Source organism: Equus caballus, chromosome 31, assembly GCF_041296265.1.
Source record: "Equus caballus isolate H_3958 breed thoroughbred chromosome 31, TB-T2T, whole genome shotgun sequence".
Taxonomy (NCBI): Eukaryota; Metazoa; Chordata; class Mammalia; order Perissodactyla; family Equidae; genus Equus; species Equus caballus.
The window spans coordinates 4,475,309-4,493,469 of NC_091714.1; the positions used below are offsets into that span (position 1 = coordinate 4,475,309).

The 18,161-nt window shown below is 44.8% G+C and overlaps 1 protein-coding gene and 1 long non-coding RNA gene across 6 annotated transcripts in view; one reads left to right on the forward strand and one right to left on the reverse strand.

Annotated features, from left to right (window-relative positions):
* On the reverse strand, positions 1 to 11,708 carry LOC111771430 (uncharacterized). 2 transcript variants are annotated; one of them, XR_011434485.1, is made up of 8 exons: positions 11,623 to 11,698; positions 7,718 to 7,872; positions 7,193 to 7,286; positions 6,899 to 7,104; positions 6,237 to 6,428; positions 5,480 to 5,779; positions 2,219 to 2,412; positions 473 to 721 (listed from the first exon to the last, which is right to left on the reverse strand). It is a non-coding gene; the product is annotated as an uncharacterized lncRNA (long non-coding RNA). The 2 variants fall into 2 exon arrangements; XR_011434484.1 differs by lacking the exon at positions 6,237 to 6,428 and having other exon boundaries at positions 1 to 721; positions 11,623 to 11,708.
* Positions 11,692 to 18,161, forward strand: part of C31H6orf118 (chromosome 31 C6orf118 homolog) — a 19,539-nt gene continuing 13,069 nt past the window's right edge. For 2 of the 4 annotated variants that reach the window (XM_014738149.3, XM_070256513.1), the window contains exon 1: positions 11,692 to 11,823. In XM_014738149.3, the coding sequence (XP_014593635.2) occupies positions 11,799 to 11,823 (25 nt within the window). In that variant the 5' untranslated portion in view covers positions 11,692 to 11,798. Of the gene's footprint in view, positions 11,824 to 11,864; positions 12,004 to 18,161 lie in introns of those variants that run through there. The other 2 variants (XM_023633149.2, XM_023633151.2) reach the window with 1 other exon arrangement.

An 18,161-nucleotide genomic window follows, 5' to 3' on the forward strand; every position in this document is an offset into this window, starting at 1 on the left:
CTGTATCCAAAGTTTTAATGGGCTTTCTTGGAAGGTGAAAGAATTTCAAGTGAACAATATCCAACTTCATTATAGTGGATGAGTTAGTAAATTTAAAAACATTATTTTCTATGTACAACATCTAACAATCTTTGTAAAATGCGCAAGTGCAATAATTTAAAGAGGTCTTAACTTTGCTTTTATAAATTATAAATATTGTACATGTGTGTAATTTTTTCATGTATTCATTTGCAGTCTTTGTATTTAAAGAAACCCTAACCTGTTATGTTTGTACAATAGAACAGTAATCACTTATTCTAACCTAAGCAAGTTGTAAATAAATTCATAATTCAAACAGCTGGTATATATGCATATATGGGTGTTACGTTGCAAAATCTATCTTTGTTTTACTTACATGCTTAGAGCAGCCAGAAATCTTTTGTCGATATGTAATTATACATATAAAGTATATATATGTATGATACATGAAATATATTTAGAGATGTTCATAATTTTAATGGATATCCTTTGGTGTGAATAATTGAATACAGAGTTTTTAAAATATCATCTTTCACGTTCATCATTTGCTCTCACTTGTGGGGAAGGTCAAAGGCATTTTGTAGGTCAAAAAGGAAGTACGGTGGCTTCACTGAAGTTCGTTCACAAACACTCAGGGCCTTGTTTGCATGCAAGACACCAAGTTCACATCTCAGTAAGGTTTAATATTTCTCTCCGCCATTTTCTAGGGGAAAAGATGAGGCAATGTAAAATGTTAAATTGTATCCAATGAGTTGTTAATGCCATTGTATCATTTTAAAGGTTCGAAGACTCGTTGGAGAAACTGCGGTCTTTTAGAACGACCACTTCAGATTACAAAGCTAATGACCCCAAGTGCTGACCCTAAGACACCCGAAATAGCCTCCCTGGGCATGAGGGTCCCCAGTAACAATCCAAGTTCACACAGCTAAGAGCAGGAAGGACACCATGCTGCGTGCATGGTTATGTGGACGCACTGGGATTCTTTATTCATTGTAATAAAGGCAACGTTCTCAGCTAAACCTCACAAATCTGTATTGTGTGGTAAGCATACTCATGGCTTTTTCTTTAAAACTCCACTTTGGGGCTGGCCCGGTGTCTAGTGGTTAAGTTCATGCTCTCCGTTTCAGCAACCCTGAGTTCATGGGTTCGGATCCTAGGCATGTACCTACACACTGCTCATCAGCCATGCCATGGCCGCATCCCAGATGCAAAGTAGAGGAAGACTGGCACAGATGTTAGCTCAGCAATAATCTTCCTCAAGCAAAAAGAGGAAGATAGGCAACAGATGTCGGCTCAGGGCCAATCTTCTTCAATGAAACAAAAAATTCTTCTTAAAGAAATTGTGTTTGCCTATCTCTGCTTGTCATCAGGTAGGCAGGCAAATGATAAATATTTAAGACCAAAAAGTTAAAAGTTTATTTCTATCCCCAGACCCTCCCTAACCATAAACATTTACAGCTAATTTTAGGAGTAAAACAAAATGAATGTTTACTGGAATAAAGACCTGTTATCTTGTTAATATGTGGTCACAGCCTTGTTAACTAGACAAAAGTGTAGAAATCCATTAAAATGGAATTCTCCAGCACCACCAAACTCTTACTACTGGAATTCCCCCGAGTGCATAGCACTGTATGTTACAGATAGGAATTTTGTTAAATATTTTCTGTGAAATTAAATAAAATGTTTACTGTGTCAAAAATAAACTTCATGAGGGGCCAGCCCGGTGGCACAGCAGTTAAGTTTGCACATTCCACTTCGGCAGCCCGGGGTTCACTGGTATGGATCCCCTGTGTGGACATGGCACCGCTTGGCAAGTCATGCTGGGCAGGTGCCCCACATATAAAGTAGAGAAAGATGGGCACGGATGTTAGCTCAAAGCCAGTCTTCCTCAGCAAAAAAGGATTGGCGGCAGATGTGAGCTAAGGGCTAATCTTCCCCCCAAAAAAATAAAAAAGAAAGAAAGAAAAAGAAAAGAAAAAGAAATTTCATGAGCGAATATATCCATAAACTTATTTGGTAATACAAGTTCCAGATTGGTACCCGGTGAAGCTGAACTGAATTTGAATCCCTATCTTAATTATGTACATGTCTGATTTCTCCATCAACTTTACTATATAACTCAAAGAGCTTGGAGGAGAGTAACATTTCTCCATCATATCGCTTTCCTAATGCAAAAGGAACTCTGAAAAGCAACACTTACTGAACAAACATTTATTCAACATGTACTCATTGGGCACTTGATGTGCAGGAGGGATGTAGGGCCGGGAAATGAGGAGTAGAAGGCAAGACACAATGTTTCCATAGTGTCTTCATCTCAGCACAGCCTTTGTCACTTTGCCATTCCTTCCTATGTACTTGTCCCTTTCTGCAATTGGAATCTTCATAGTCATAGTTCTGTGAGAGATGAAAGGGAAACTACACATTTATAGACCGAAAATCTCACACATCGAACAAGACAATTTTTAAAAATTTTCCGAATACTACACAATTGATGCTATTCTCATTAAACTAAGCCTGATGAAGCAGAAACCAAGCAGAAGCGCTGTTCCTTGCATTCTCTCCTGTCCTCCCCTCCCCACACCCTCCTCTCGCCATCAAAAATCAAAGAGGGGTCTCCCACCCATTGCACGACAGATTTAGACCTTTCGTTAATTGATGCTGCATAAGGAAAGGAAAATGACTAGATAATAAAATCAGGAATTTATTTGAGACATCAACTTCCAAATTTTTACTTGGTAATTGTATACCTTCAGATAACATCTAGCCTCTCTGATATCTGTGTCACTAGTTAGGTAGGACTTTTGGTCAAAAGGATGCCTTTAGAGCCTGGTAAATGCTCAGCCATTAGAAAAAAAAAGATTCAAACATTTTAACATACAGAATAACTATGACACATGAATATATTAATATACATTGAGGAAATAACATTTGCCTGCTTGATCTTGCATTAACTAAAAAAGCCATGTATCAAACACTCTGTTTCCTAAGCCTTCTGGGTAATTGAATTTTGTCCGTGTGAAATCATGACTTGGGCGTGGGACTTAGAGGTCATTGGTTCAACCTTCCACCAGCAACACAGCATTGCATGCTTGTCCTTTCTGATAGATGGTCATCCGACTTCATATTCCAGGGCTGGAGGACACTATCATATTGTAAGCCAGACCATTGTTTGACAGGTCTAGTTGCCAGAATGTTCCGTCTGAAGTCCTGAACTCTGTAGTTTTGTAATTTCGATTCCAAGCCACAGCTCTGTACCAGTAGCCACATGAATAAGTCGACTTCCTCTTTTATCTGACGAGCTTTCAATTATTTAAAGAAAGCTATCTTACCTCCTTATGCTCAACCTAGTCTTTTTAAAATTTTAAAACATACGTAAATTGGCTTAGAAACCTGACTATTCTTGACATTTCTCCCCTTAGAAATTTGCCAGTGACCTTCTGCTGGGCACGCACTTACTGCAGAATGAATTGTTAAAGTTCATCACTGGGGCTCTGGGTTCCTCTCCTGTGTCCTATGGCTCAGTCACATGGAATGCACATCTGTTTTTGGAGCATCCTTGTCTTTTCATGAATATGCCACATGAGATGCTTTCTTCTGGCATAACCTCACTCTCTGTTTTCTGCTTAGCCAGCTCATCCTTAGAAGCTCCAATGTTATCTCCTGTGTTTGAGAATCTATGTTCCTCCCATTCAGTGACATGCTCCCTCCTGAATGCGTTCCCACTGATCGCCAGTATTATGGGGATATGGCTGAAATGCTGTACCTCACCCACATTGAAATAATAGACATCAGCATATATTGAGCACTTACTATTTTGTCAGGCACTCTACTTGTACCGACTCAATCCTCACAACAATTCTCTGAATTATGCATGTTATATATATTTGTTTGTTTTGAGGAAGATTAGCTCTGAGCTGATGTCCACTGCCTATCCTCTTTTTTTTTTTTTTTTTTTTTGCTGAGGAAAAGTGTCCCTGAGCTAACAGCCATTCCCATCTTCCCCTTTTATATGTGGGATGCCTGCCACTGCATAGCTTGATAAGCATTATTCAGGTGCCTGGGATCCTAACCTGTGAATTGGGGGTTGCCAAAGTGGAGCGCACGACCTTAACTGCTGCACCACTGGGCTGGCCCCTGAATTACGCATGTTATATCTTAAGAGAAATGAAACTCAAGAAATTAAGTAGCTAGAAAAATAAGAAAGCAGACCAGCTGAGGTCCAGAGACTCATGCTTTAGCACTGTGCTGTCATGAAATGCGCCTCACTCCAGTAGCTGTTTGCAAAGGGTGAGCCAGAGAACAAGCAACCCAGAGGGAATGTTGGTCTTGACATGCGGCTGTAGTTTTGGATGGCAGCACATGCTGTGTGGTTGGGGGATGAATAGGGTCACCCTGCCTCAGTGAACACCAGCCCATAGAAAAAGAGACTGGCTCAGGGACACCACTGAGGACAGGTGGCGGAGGTCAAGAACCAGCAAGGACATTGCAACTGTAGCCCATGTGGGCAATGCAGCACCATGAGAGACCTTACCTACTCCTTGCTCCCAAGTCCACGTCACAACACCCACCCCAGTCATCCCAAACGCCCCTCAGCCACACCCAGAACTCAGGTGGGAAATGAGCATGGGAGAAAGGCTTCTAATTTGACCCATTTAAAACCTGAAGGAATGGAGGACGCAGTCGGTTTAGGAGAATTTACTTGAATGTGATTTAATGAAAGTTTCCTACGTTGGACAAATTAGGAATTCAAGGCAAATGAAATACAGTTCTAGAAAAATACAGTTTTTCACTGAATTCAGGGCCAGTGGAATGCGTGTTTGCTGTACCAATATAGCCTGTTCTTGGCCTCACATCCATGGTTCCAATGGTTTAGAGATTTCTCTAACCTGACTTTACAAGGGTCATTTGCAACTGACACCCACGCAATGGCCTGAGAGTGTCATGGACTTTACTATATACTTAACAAGTCAGTCTACGCCTCACAGTGCTCAGGAATCACCACGAGGTGCTATTATCAACAACCAAGGTCCTCACTAGGGGAATTGTCAAGATTCCCTTTGTGAGAGTTGCTTTTCTTTCAGAATAAAAGAGCTACTCCTGTACAATGGCCTATTAACATGCACAGTCCGTCTGGGTCAACCCAGGTGTATTAGAGCTCTCCAGAGAAACGGGACCAATGGAATATACGCACATATATGTATGTGTATGTGTATATAGGTATATAACCCATTGGTTCTGTTTCTCTGGAGAACCCTAACACACACACACACACACGTGCACACACACATACTAAGGCATTTGTTATAAACAAAATAAAATTATATTGCTGTAAATTATCCCACGATCCTTCCAAAAAAGAAACACATGTTGGTGCCATTTCATTTAAGGACAAAGATGCTTTATAAAGGCAATAAAACTAATTCGGCATTTCTCAAAGCATGTTGCGTAATCAGAGCCGTACCTCGAAAAAAGAGAAAGTTGGTGATTAAATTGGTTTGGAGCCTGCTAGAAAGAAAGAATTGAGGAGGATCCTCAAACTCCTCCAGGCGTTGGGTGTAGACTCTTCTCGGTATATTCTCAGAATATTTGTCAGAGGTCAGTTGAGGAGAGTGGGTCCCATTGTGCAGCGTCGAGAAGAAAGTGAACAGGCACAGAGATGGAGCGTCCACGTCATGTAGCTCGTAAGTCCAGAGGGGGTTGGAGCATCTCGGTCTGCGTCCTGCGTCCTGCTCGGCAGGCTGGGGACCACCTTGACTCCTGTCTGCAGAAGGCTAGCATCAGTAACCATACTTCCGTCTATAACTTTAAAAATATCACTTAGACATGTTTTTCCCTATATTGACAAACTCTGGCTTGATTTCTTATTAGAGTAAGTGTTTCCTGCTTCCCCTCCCCCCACCAACCATCACCTCAGGAGAAAGATCCTCACCTCTGCCACACGGCCAGGAAAATACCCATTGACAAAACACAGAACTCTCCTCTCCTTCACATTTACACCTCGATGACTGCCAAATCTGCCTTCTCGAGGAAGCATGCCCGCTCTCAGATCCACAAGGAAAACTCTGCCTTATTTCTAACGCTCGTCAAAGTGGGAGGGCAGACACGTCCCAGCCAGGCGGTGTAACTGTCACTCCCTTCTATCTTTGTATTCAGGTACTAACAGGCCTCCCACTATCATTTGTTTTAAATGTGAGCAACTCTATTCTGAATGAACATACAAACAAGGCTGAGGATCGTCCAGAAACAGGAAGTAATCAGCAACGCCAAGCATTTTTAAAACAGGTGCTGGAGAGGCACATGTCCCCTTGTCCCACAGCCGTAGGTTTGACTTGAGATGAATGGCCGGCTGCCGTGTTTGCGCTGCGAGCTCAGCGACGTCACCCGGTGTTTGCACTTGCTGGTGCCACGGGCTGGGGAAATTAAAAGGCCATAATACCAGGTCTCTGTTTTCTCAAAAAGCCATTCTGGAAAGAGTTTTATGCCTTAACAGCACCAGCTCCTCAGCCTCCCACGTGGGAGCCACATGGCTCACTTTTATTTGTACTTTTCTTAAGAATTACATTAATTTGGGATCACTGAAAATGTCTGGTGAACTAGATGGAGTAGATGCCTGGTTTTGCTTTGTTTTCTGCAAGGACAGAAGATTCCTTTCCCCGTCTGCCCCAGCTTCCCTTTGGCTGGTTTCATGGGCCTTTTAGACAAGTACTAGGTCGTGGAATTGAATGCTCCCAATTCGCAGATTTTCAACATTTCCTAATAAACTGTCTTCGTTCCTTAAACGTGTTCAAATCTATCCAATCATAAAAAATCAAACAAATCAAACCCAACAAGCCCCAAACCAGCAACAATCTACAGTCCTCCACTCCAGCTACCGCCTTACCTCCACCGTCACATCAGAGACGAATCTAGAGGGAGTCTGTCCTTCATCTCTAGCTGGGCTCCTCAGCCATCCACTCATTGCTCCTGATGTCAGAACTCTCCTTCCCTGGCTCTGTGCGTGGCACGTCTGGTCTCAGCCCAAGTGTCACCTCCTCTGGGAGGCTGCAGTTGGCAGAATAATGGCCCTCAAAAGAGGTCCATGACCTACTGCCCAGAGCAGATGAAGATGTCAGGTTACACCACAGAGGGGAGGTGAGGTGACAGATGGAATGAAGGCTGCTAAAAATCAGCTGACCTTAAGAGAGCGAGCATATGTAGCCTGCATCATCCAGGTGGGCCCAGTGTAATCATGAGGGTCTTTGTAATTGGGGGAGGAGGCAGAAGAGCACCTGTGAAGAGAGAAAGACTCCACCAGCTGTTGCTCCCTTTGAAGATGGGGGAAGGGGCTGGGGGCCGAGGAGCACAGGATGCTGTGGAGCCTGGCAAAGGCAAAGAAGAGAGCTTTCTGGACTCTCTCTGGCAGCCCTGCTGGCATCTTGACTTTGTCCACTGAGATCCATTTCAGACTTCTGAACTATGGAAGTGTAAGATGATAAATCCTCATTCTTTTAAGCTCCTAAGTTTGTGGTTACTTTTACAGCAGCAAAAGGAAACCAATAGTGGCCTGATCATCTGATCTAAAACCGTAAGACTCACCACTACCTTTAAAAATTATTATTTCACCTTATTTCCTTCACAGTTTAATTGTGGATTTTCCCTCTCTTTCCACCTAATTGGCAATGATCAGATGTGTGGCAACATACTGATGGATGACACCTACCTGGCGGTGAGGGGGACCACCCACCCTCGTTGTTGCTGGAACTGGAGAACTGGTCCAGCCTCCTTGAAGCACAACTCGGTGAGATGTATCAACACTCGCTGGGTGAAAAGCCTTGGACTCAGCCCCTCCTCCTATTTACCTGCATATTCTCACACCTGTGAAATAACCCAAAGGCAAGCGGTGGAGTTTACTAACAAAAGAGTAGAAACAGCATAAGTGTCCGTGCAGGGTCTGTCGATTGTATAGATTGCAATACAGCCGCAAAATGGAACACTATGGAGCTATTTAGAAAGTCAGCTCGCTCTTTATGTACTGGCATGGAATGATTTCTGAGATGTTTTTTGAAGACAATGAGTCCAGGTGGAGGAACGAGTGAGTAGCAGGCTATCACCTGTGTCAGGAAGGGATGGAGAGGTTCCATGTGTATTTTCCCATCTGTGGATGGCCTGTCTGTGGAGGTGACACAAGGAACGTGATGTGGTTTGTCTTTGAGGAGAATAACGAGAAGCTCTGAGGATGCTGGCAGGGGGCGTTTTCATTACCCTCCTACCTTTCACTTAATGCCTTAAATTCTTCTGGAAAACCATGCTGTTAGGTTAAAAGCCATTACACCAAAATTATTTTCATTGTTTTTAATGGCGAATCATAACGTCCTCCATCGTGACCCAAGACAGCAATTTGCACAGTTGAAAAAACATTTCGATGGAATATTGGAAACAATTTTAGATATGTAGTAAACGACAGTAAAGAAATGCCATTTTCATGTACAAATGTAAGGAAGGTTTACTCCCTGAGGAGGAGGAAGAGGAAACTTGAGGAGGAGGTGGGTGAGGAAGAGCCCTGGGGGTCCTTCTGGGGAAGGGGCCCTCTTTCTGTACCATTTTCTTCATCCATTTTCAACCATTTTGAGTCTTGTAGTTATTTTGTCCCCAAATGCCGCTTAAAAATAAAGTTCTATTGCAGGAAAGCATCCTTAGGGCAAAATCAAGGCTACACACGAGAAGGTTGGAGATGCGAGAAGACAGCGCCCCAGGGCCGGAGATCCAACTCCGGCTCCTCTCGGTCTTCCACCCTGGGGAGGCAGGTCAAATATGTCCGCTGTGATGTTCTCTGACTCGTCCCTGCGCATCCAGTAAATGTGAGGGTGCCTTTGCCTTAGAGAGATGTAGGGTCAAAGCAAAGGTTTTGAGTTTTATATATTTTTAAGATGGGAAAAAAAGAGCACATTTCTTTTCATGGATATATTCCATCAGATGGCGAGAGAGAGAAAGAAGTGGGAAGGGAGGGGAGGGGGAAAGAGTAGCCCATGGGATGGGGACCCTGAAAAGGCTAGAGGACAGGGGATCGGAGAACCTCTGACACTTTTGGCCTTGGAGAGACTTTTCTTCCACTCTATCGAGAGCGAGGGAGGAGAATTTAGGGTGTAATTGCAGGCATCCATCATTGAAGTGCGTAGAACTGGAAATGCAGTTCTTGACTCTTACTACTGCCCCCATTCACCGTCTGCTAGAGGTAGCCACATCTTCCTCAAAAAAAAAAAAAAAAAAATTATAGGTAGCCACAGAGTTACTTTTCTGGAAATTTGTGATCTCTCTCGCCTCTAAAATCTTTCAATAACCCCTGCTGTCTGCAGCAGCAAATTGAAATCCCGTCGGATCCTGCCTCTGTGCACATCTGCCGCTCCCAGCATTCCCACGCTTCCCACGTCTTCCTGCCAGGCTGGGGTCTAATTTCGGTGAAGTGCTGAAACCTGTCATTCTTTTTCATACCTCCAGAGCTTGGAAAGCACAAAGAGGTTTAAACAGTCGTTTCAACTTTGTCCATTTTTGCACAAATTCTAATAGCTGAAAAATCAGCGACTGGAAACGTTTATTTTGGACCGATTACCTTTCCAATCCATTAGTTGTTCTGACCATGCATGAGACTCCTCCCCTCTTTGATGACAAGGAAATCCTGCCGCTCAATCTTCGGGGCACCTCAAACGTGGGGTCCTCCGGAGGCCTCCCCGCCCCTCCCTCCATCCTCGGGGCCAGTTTGCTCCCGCCTTCTCTGCGTTCATCCCACTGCTTCTTACTCGTAAGTTGTCTCTCCTCTCTCCTGAGCATCTTTAAAGCAGGGAATAAATCGTGCATTTCTGCACTCTTAGCAAAGTGATAAGAGCAGACAATACTTCTTTTTTTTCTTTTTGAATGCGGGGTGGGATGAAAGGTGTGTGGACAAATTAGTTGGGAGGTAGAGTCAGTTTCATCAGCAGGTCAGTTAAATGTTTTAAGATGTGTTCCTGCGCCATCTAGCGATGAAAAACAAAAATAGCATAATGCGAATAGGTACAGGTACATAGTAACGAATTTGTAGGGCGAGCAGTCCTTGGTGGTTCCCACAGTAGATGCCTGACCTCAAGGAAGATCTCACGTGTTTTTGGCAGGTCAGTTCAATGCACTCATAACATAATTAAACATGTTTCTGCGCCGAAGACTTTGTTGAAATATCTAGCGATTGGCGAGTCACAGTGGATTTATAAGGCTTGATATTGATTTGACCACTGACTTCCTGATCTTTGGCCGATAAGGGGTGGATTAATTTAACTGTGGGATGACTTGGGAGAAACTTAGGCCTTGGGAACAAATACGTTATTTTCTTGATGATCTAAACCAAGACTCTAAAATACCACGTGAAATGAAATAAATCCGTTCTTCTGCCAGCGAGCGGTAGGAGGGCTGAAGCCCGAAGGCTCGGGGACCGACACTTTCCCTGACATCTCCACGGAGGCCAGGGGCCTGTCCCTTTAGCTGGTCTGTGGAGGAGGAGTGAAGGGTACGTCTGCCATCTGTCTACCTGCCTGCACAGAGTGGGAACAAAGGGACGTTCTACAACCTGTAAGAATAATAAGCCCTTTTCCTAAATCACCAAGCAATACTGAGCAGAAAGTCTGGTTGTTTCATCTCCAATAGTGAATTATATCACAAACTGGGCTGCACACATTTGATTTTAATTTATAATTAACTGAAGGTGGGAAACAAAGCATTTCCTCTCCCGGGTCCGTCCTCAGATATCCTTGTGTGATGTGGGCATTTTCAGGCCAACATTTCTAGTTGTGGTTAGATACCTAAATACTGTGAAAATCAGTTATCACTTTTGCGATCTTCTTCCAGGTCAAATTCAAATACACCTAATTATGGAGCCATCTGAGCATGCTGGGGTCATGGCAACTTCATGGTTTCCAAAATGCTCACATTTAAAGTGTCTGACCAGCGTCAGTGGAAATAGAAGAAAAATACCATGTGCCCTGGAACTTTCACAGACACCATGTAACTCTATCCTCAAAACTCCATGGCTAAGTATTGTCACCTTCCTCTTTTCAGAGCCGGTAAGTAGCCAGCGCTGCTCAGAGTTCTCCTGAGAACAACCGAGTCATCATTCCACGACACTCAAGTTCTCTCTGGCTGGAAGAAATTTCAATAGAATTGCAGTTTTCAAAGATGGGAAACTTAGAGGTTTTTATCTTTTTCCTCCCACATGGGATAGACAGAGGAAAGGGCACAGACTTTGCAGTCAAATGTGCATTTCCACTCTTCTTCTCCTCAATCACTGATTTTGGGCAAGTTACTTAACCTCACATGATCTCAATTTCCTACTGGGAAATTCATGGATAATGACACTAAAATTATTACATGATAATTTAGTGACTGGCGCCTCCTATTTGCTAGAACTCGGTACAGTTGGATGGGTTGTGCACTGTTCAATCTGCACATCTCTATAGAAGATGCCCAACCAAAGACCAGTTACCTTTTGCTCCCTAGGCTTTGGAAAAGAATCAGAGAGAGCAAGGGAATTTCGGTGTTTTTCAAATCACAAAAAGTGTTCTCTTTTAAAAAGGAAAACAAGCCAGCAAACCTAGTACTCACTGTTCAAGACGGTGAGAGGCATAAGACGGTGAGGATCAGAGGAAAGATTCCGTGGCAGGAGCTGCCTGTCCTGGTTGCCCAGCAGCAGAGGAACACCGTGGGGAGGGACTTAGAATGTTTGTCTGTCTCCTCAGTAACTCGCGGCCTCAGCCAGGAGCTGCGCTGGGGAGGAGGCGATGGCTGAGGACTCGGAGCCTGAATGTAAGTAGACACTGAGTGTCCGTGTTTGCTGTTTGTCTGCTGTTTGATTGCCTAGGAACCTGGCCTCTCTGAACTCAGGGTGAAAAATGCAAACCTTTCTGGTGGCTGCAACTCCGCTCCCAGGTCACTAGCGTTTGGAATTGCAACTGGGGATGCGCCCCCTCCTCAGACAATCTAATGGTAATGCGCGATGGAGGGAGGTTGGATGGATGTGTGTGTGTGTGTGTGTGTGTGTGTGTGCCTGTGTCCTCCGAGAGGAGGAGGGATGGGAGAGAAGATTTCTAGAGGCTGTTCAGAGTGTTCTTTAAAGAAAGCCACCCTTGGGGTCGTTGGCTCCGGCACGTTGACGTTCTACATTCCTCGCTAGTAACCACAAACCACCGAATATCCACGCCATTATGTACAAAGGCTGCACCACCTCGTTATTTAGTTTCATGTCCCCAAAGGATTATTGTTGTGATTTTAGGAGTGGGGACCAGCTTGACTTCACTCCTTGTCTTTTGCTTCTGAAGCCATTGCTCTCCCACCACACAGCGAGCATGCAAACGGGGTGGGTGATTCAGGCGAATTTTGGGTTGAGAGAAAGCTTGCTGGGACTGTTGACCGTTGAACGAAACAGTCTGAATTATAGAATGCTTTTTAAAAGATTTTATTTTATTACCTCCAAGGGCACTTAGTGCTTTTCTGTGTGCGTTGGTCAGGGGGCAGGTGACAGCTTGGGCCCTGGAGGCAGCTGACCAGCGGAGCATATATACTGACTTAGCCATCCGTGCCTCAGTTTCCTCGTGTGTAAAATGAGGCTAGTACAGCACCTGTCTCCTGTAAGTTCTTAGACTATTTTTCTGTTCCTTGTGCAATTACTCAACAGACTAATTGTGTCAGTGAAAACCTCTTCTTTGTAAAGAATATAAATGATAATATCTGGGGCCAGCCCTGTGGTGGAGTGGGTAAGTTTATGTGCTCTGCTTCAGTGGCCTGGGGTTCAGGGGTTCGGATCCTGGGCACGGACCTATACACCGCTCATCAAGCCATGCTGAGGCATTATCCCACATAGAAGAACTAGAATGACTTATTACTAGGATATGCAACTATGTACTGGGGCTTTGGGGAGAAAAAAAAGAGAAAGATTGGCAACAGATGTTAGCTCAGGGCCAATCTTCTTCATCAAAAAAAAAAAAAAAGGTTTAAGGAAAAAAACTTAAAAAATAAATGATAACATCAGTCTGCTCCCTGTGTAGGTGGTCTTGATTTCTCATGGTGCTCCTTTGGCAATTTCCAAGTTCCTTTCTGCTCCAGGTATGTTGGCTTCCCATGCATGGCAAGGACTGTTTCACGCTATATTGCGCCAATTATTCGGACAGTACAAATCCTTGTTTCTGTACATACCATGGTGGCATTCGTGTTGTTCCTTGAAGATAGTGGGTGCCAGAGCAGTGGGCAGAAGTTTAGACAGAACGTCTGAGCCACTTTTGCCTTGCAACATCGGTGTTGGTAGTACTTAACTTTCAAGAACTGCCCTATAGGAGCCATCTCACCTTTCCTCCATTTGGGGTCCCTGGGGGAGGGCGATGATGTGCTTTGGGGGGCCACCGTCCCCTCTCATTGCAATGCCTGCTCTCCTTGAGCTGTCAATTCCATTTAGAGATCATACTCTCCCTTCTGCTGGCCACTAGCCTCCCCCACCTCATCATCCCCTCCGCCCCTTTACAACTGAGTCTGCATTCCACGTGTCCCAATGTATTAAGTTTTCTTCTGCTCCTGTAAGATACGGTAGATTTAGTGACTCAAGGCAACACGTATTCATTATCTCACAGTTCTATGGGACAGAAGTCTAGGTTGGCTCGGCTGGCCTCTGCTGGGTCTCCCTGGGCTGAAACAAGGTGTGGGCCAGGCTGTGTGCCCTTCTGGTGCCTTCAGGGCAGGCTCTCCTTCCAGGATTGTTCAGGTTGGGACAGAACCCAGTTCCTCGCGGTTGTAGGACTGAAGTCCTGTTCCTTTGCCAGCTGTCCGCTGAGGCCACGCGGCTCCTGGAGGCCTCTCTCTAGTCTCAGCACGTGGCCCTCCATCTCAGAGCCCCAGGCGGCCAGGGAACCCTTCTCACACTGGGAATCTTTCTCACTTCCCTTCTGCCGCCTTTCCCTTCTGATTCCAGCCAGAGAAAATTCTCTGCTTCTGGGGGCTCATGTGATTAGCTAGGGCCCATTTAGGCAATCCAGGAAAATCCCTGTGTTATAAGATCACAACCGTAATTAACTCTACAAAGACTGTTTGTCAGGAACATGGAGTTAGGAGGTGGACATCCTTAAGATGCCATTAATCGGCTTTCCGTGCCCAACCAACCTAAGAAAGGTCATTAACGTAAGATCTACTTAGATGTGGCTTCTCCACATCTCCCGTGTATCCTCCCATATCACAGGTGTGCAGATTTTATTCCCTGTGGGACTTTACGGTTCCTGCTGGGGCATTTACTTCATCCCCTGAGGGAGAGAGCATAGTGTGTGATGCACAATGAAATTTTCAATTGTTATTTAAAGTTCTAAAAAGATTCCTTCTTTTCCACATTTATTTGTTAAACAGAACAGTTAGTCCTGATTTTTTCTGAAGACACTGATGGGAATAAAACATAGTTCGTTCCCTCGAGGAAACGTAAGAATCATAGTGGGAGAATGTTCCAGGTAATGATGTGTGTACAGGGTGCGGGAAAGAAAGATCTCAATCTTGAGAGGTGTTTTAAAGATCCTCCACGTAGTTAAGATGAGGCAGCACAAAACAGCCAGAGGGAGAGGGTCCCCAGAGATGGAAGGACTCCCCATGTAGGTTCTGTTAGTTCTGTGGGGGGCATAGGTGCCCTTGGCCTGGCTCCATGCCCAGGCCGGCCTCTTCCTCTCTGGCTCTCCTCTGGCCAAGCCCACCCCCCCGGGCATTGAGCCTGTGGGGCGGGGGATCTACCTGCTCTGTTCTCTGAATTCTTGTCACTAACACCACCCCCCCCCGCCGCAACCAGCCCTCCCCAGGATGCTTGCTGACTCTAAGATGGATGCGGGGGAGACAGGGCACAGAAAACACAGGAGGCATAAGGATATTGTGGAAAGAGACCAGCAAGAACTTCTATGGGATTCCAGGATTCACAGACACCGGATAACACACAAAGGAACATTGATCCGTAATAACTTTGACATTAAAGATCTGTTGCTTCTATCCTGAAAAAGATGAATTACTAAAAACAAAAACAAAAACAAAAAAAACTCTACGTTTTAAAATGTCAAATCTTTACAATGTTTGAAACCTTGATTAATTCAAACCTAATCCAAAAAACCTGTTACTATGTCTTCCCTATCAATATCTATTCAAAAAGTCAGTTTGGTTTTACTTACAGCAAATTTATTTCCTTATTATACTGTAAAGAACCACATTTTCCAATGAATTGTTTCAATTGTTTTTTCTTTTTTTGCGGTCAGTTTGAGATGGCAAGATATACAAATCAGCATGTTTTCATTAGGAAAATAATTAAAATATTCATTGCCAGGAGGGGATCTGTATGTATTATAAGAACTTGGCAGACAGCAAAGGACTCTGGATTCTCCAAGTCTAGTGAAGAAGTCTTATTTCAATCTAAGTCAAAAGTATTCTAAGTAGAAAGGTGATTTTGCTAATTAATTTGCTGGTGGCTCCAAATCCTTTTTGGAAATAAAATAAGCAAAGGATAACACAATGACTAAGTTGCCTCCTTCTCCCATTTTGCAAAAAGCGTTGGTATAATGTGTGTGATGGTGAATTTTATGTGTCAAGGTAGGTCGGCCACAGTACACAGATACTTGGTCACACATCATCCTGGATGTTTTTGTTGAGGGTGTTTTTTTGGATGAGGTTAATATTCAGCTCAGTAGATTTTGAGTAAAGCAGATTGCCCTCCATAAAGTGGGTGGGCCTCATCTAATCAGTGGAAGGCCTTAAAAGAACAAAGACTGACCTCCCCAAAGCAAGAGGGATTTCTCCAGCAGAAAGCCTTTGGATGTGAACTGGGTCTCCAACCTGCTGGACCACCCTGCAGATTTTGGACTTGCCAGGCTGCATAATCATGTGAGCCAATTCCTTCAAATAAATCTCTTTATATACACATCCTATTGGTTCTGTTTCTCTGGAGAAGTCCAACTAATGCTTTGCTCAGTGTTTTCTTTAAGCGTTGATGCCTTTGATGAATTATAATGACTATCTGTCTTGAAGAACTGTTCTATTAATATTTTAACATTTCATAAGCGGTTTCTTTGAAGTCCTAAGATAATCAATAGGGAGCAATTCTCAAGAATCCCACTGCTGGAAACATTTGCTCCAGTATCCAACCACACAAGGAGGAAAGGATGACTTGTTTCCTCACTGGACAATGCACGAGGAGGCTGGGCTCTGGGCTTGGCGACATCCCTGAGGCAGGCAGGACTCTGGAATGCCCCAAGTTTCTGTGCCCCCTGGTGCACATGTCCAGCCTAGTCCCCAGGACTGGAACCATGAGGAGAGAGTGCTTCATGATCGTGCTGTGTCCTATAGCACCAGTGACCTCAATATAGGGACAGTGTCAGGTGGGCCTTACCTAATCACATGCGGCTGCACACAGAGGGCTCAGAGGTCAGGGGCACAGGAAGTATGTGAAGTGCCCATGCTGGCTTGGAGACGGAGGGGGGTCATGTGTCCAGGAAGGTGGGCGGCCCCTAGGGGCTGAGAGAGACTCCTGCCAGCAGCAAACTAGGGATTGGGGACCTCAGTCCTACAGTCATAAGGAACTAGGTTCTATCACAATAAGACTGAGCCCGGAAGTGGATTTTCCCCCAAAAGCCTCCAAGCATTCAGCCAGACCCACACCCTGATAGCCCCATTGTGATACCCAGAGCAGGGAACCCAGCCCCTCCAGGCTGACGTGCTGCCCACAGAACCCAGAGCTAACATGTGGGTTTGCAGCTGTTAAGTTTGCGGTCATTTGTTACATGGCAATAGAAGCTATTGCGGTTCCTTATGTTCTCTGGGCCCTCATTTCTTCTCTTAGATAAAAATAGAGAAAGTGGTTTGTCCTGATTTCTTGTCATTGCATCTGGACATGGACTGGTCAGAGAAATGGGTTTGGATATGGCATGGGTCCCAGAAAGCCCTGTCCCTGCCTCCCTTTGCACAGGCAGTTGTGAAATGAGCGAAATGATCCAACAGTTAGGGTAAATAGCTGCACTCAGAGGTCAGTGCTGCCACGTGTCAGACGTCTGGACCTGAGTCAGGCACGTAAGCGCTCTCAGCTTCTCTTTTTCAAAATGGGACTCATTACAGTGGGGATGCTCCTGGGGACTGAAGGCTGTGATGGGCGTGTGGGCGTAGGTGGAACCTTGGCCTGTGGGAGCTCAGGATGGGGCCCTAGAGGGCTGAGATGGCTGGTTTTCTCTCTGTCACCAGTGTCCTACCCAGCTCAGGAAGCATGGTAGATCTCAGCTTTGGTGGACAGAAGGACATCTGCTTATTTATTCCTCCGGGTCTTTCTGGAAGGTTATGCTACAGGCTACCTGCTCCAAGACCATCACAGTGTACCCCCCCAGAAAGAAATCCCCTTTTCTCATCCTGAAGTCTGGACCTACTCATGTTCTACCAGAAGCATTTAGTAAGGTATTCCCTGTACTGTAGTCCTTTAATAAAAATGGGTACCATTTATGGAGTATCTACTCCATCCATGTGCTTCTTTACCAAAAGCTATTCCATTTGGTTGTCAGTCAACCCTTTGTGTAGGATGATCACTCTGATTTTGCAGAGGGAGAAACTATGGTTCAGAGAGATTGTGTAAGTTCTTTGCACTCACATAGTCAGGAAACTGATTCAAAGGGCCACATTTCCCACTTTCTTATGTCTTGGGCCATGTGCCCAAATGGAGCTTTACCACTGGGACCCGTGAGAAGTGGGGCCCTTTGTGGAGGGGTCCCTGTCGACATACCCACAAGTTTTGCTCTGTGGCTCATTATCTTCCCAGAAGTGCGGTGGGAGGGGAAGGAGTGAACAACTCGTCTATCACGGAGGGGTTCGTCAAGGACTCCTGAGACATTTCAGCATTGAGGGAGAAAGAAAAACACCTTTGTTTATTCCCTAGTGTAGATGTCTTTAAGCATCATCGTTAAGAATTATAATTACACTTTTAGACTTTTCTTACAAGGCCTTCGCTAACATTGTAAGAGACCATCCGTTGAGTCAAAACCCCGTCTTCCTTCTTCCTGGCTCTGCAGGCTTCTGGGCTTTCTGACGGGAACTGCGCATCATGTGCATCTGGTGTGCTTCTCGCTTGCCCAGCCCTGCCCGTGTACCCTTTTCCCCTATCC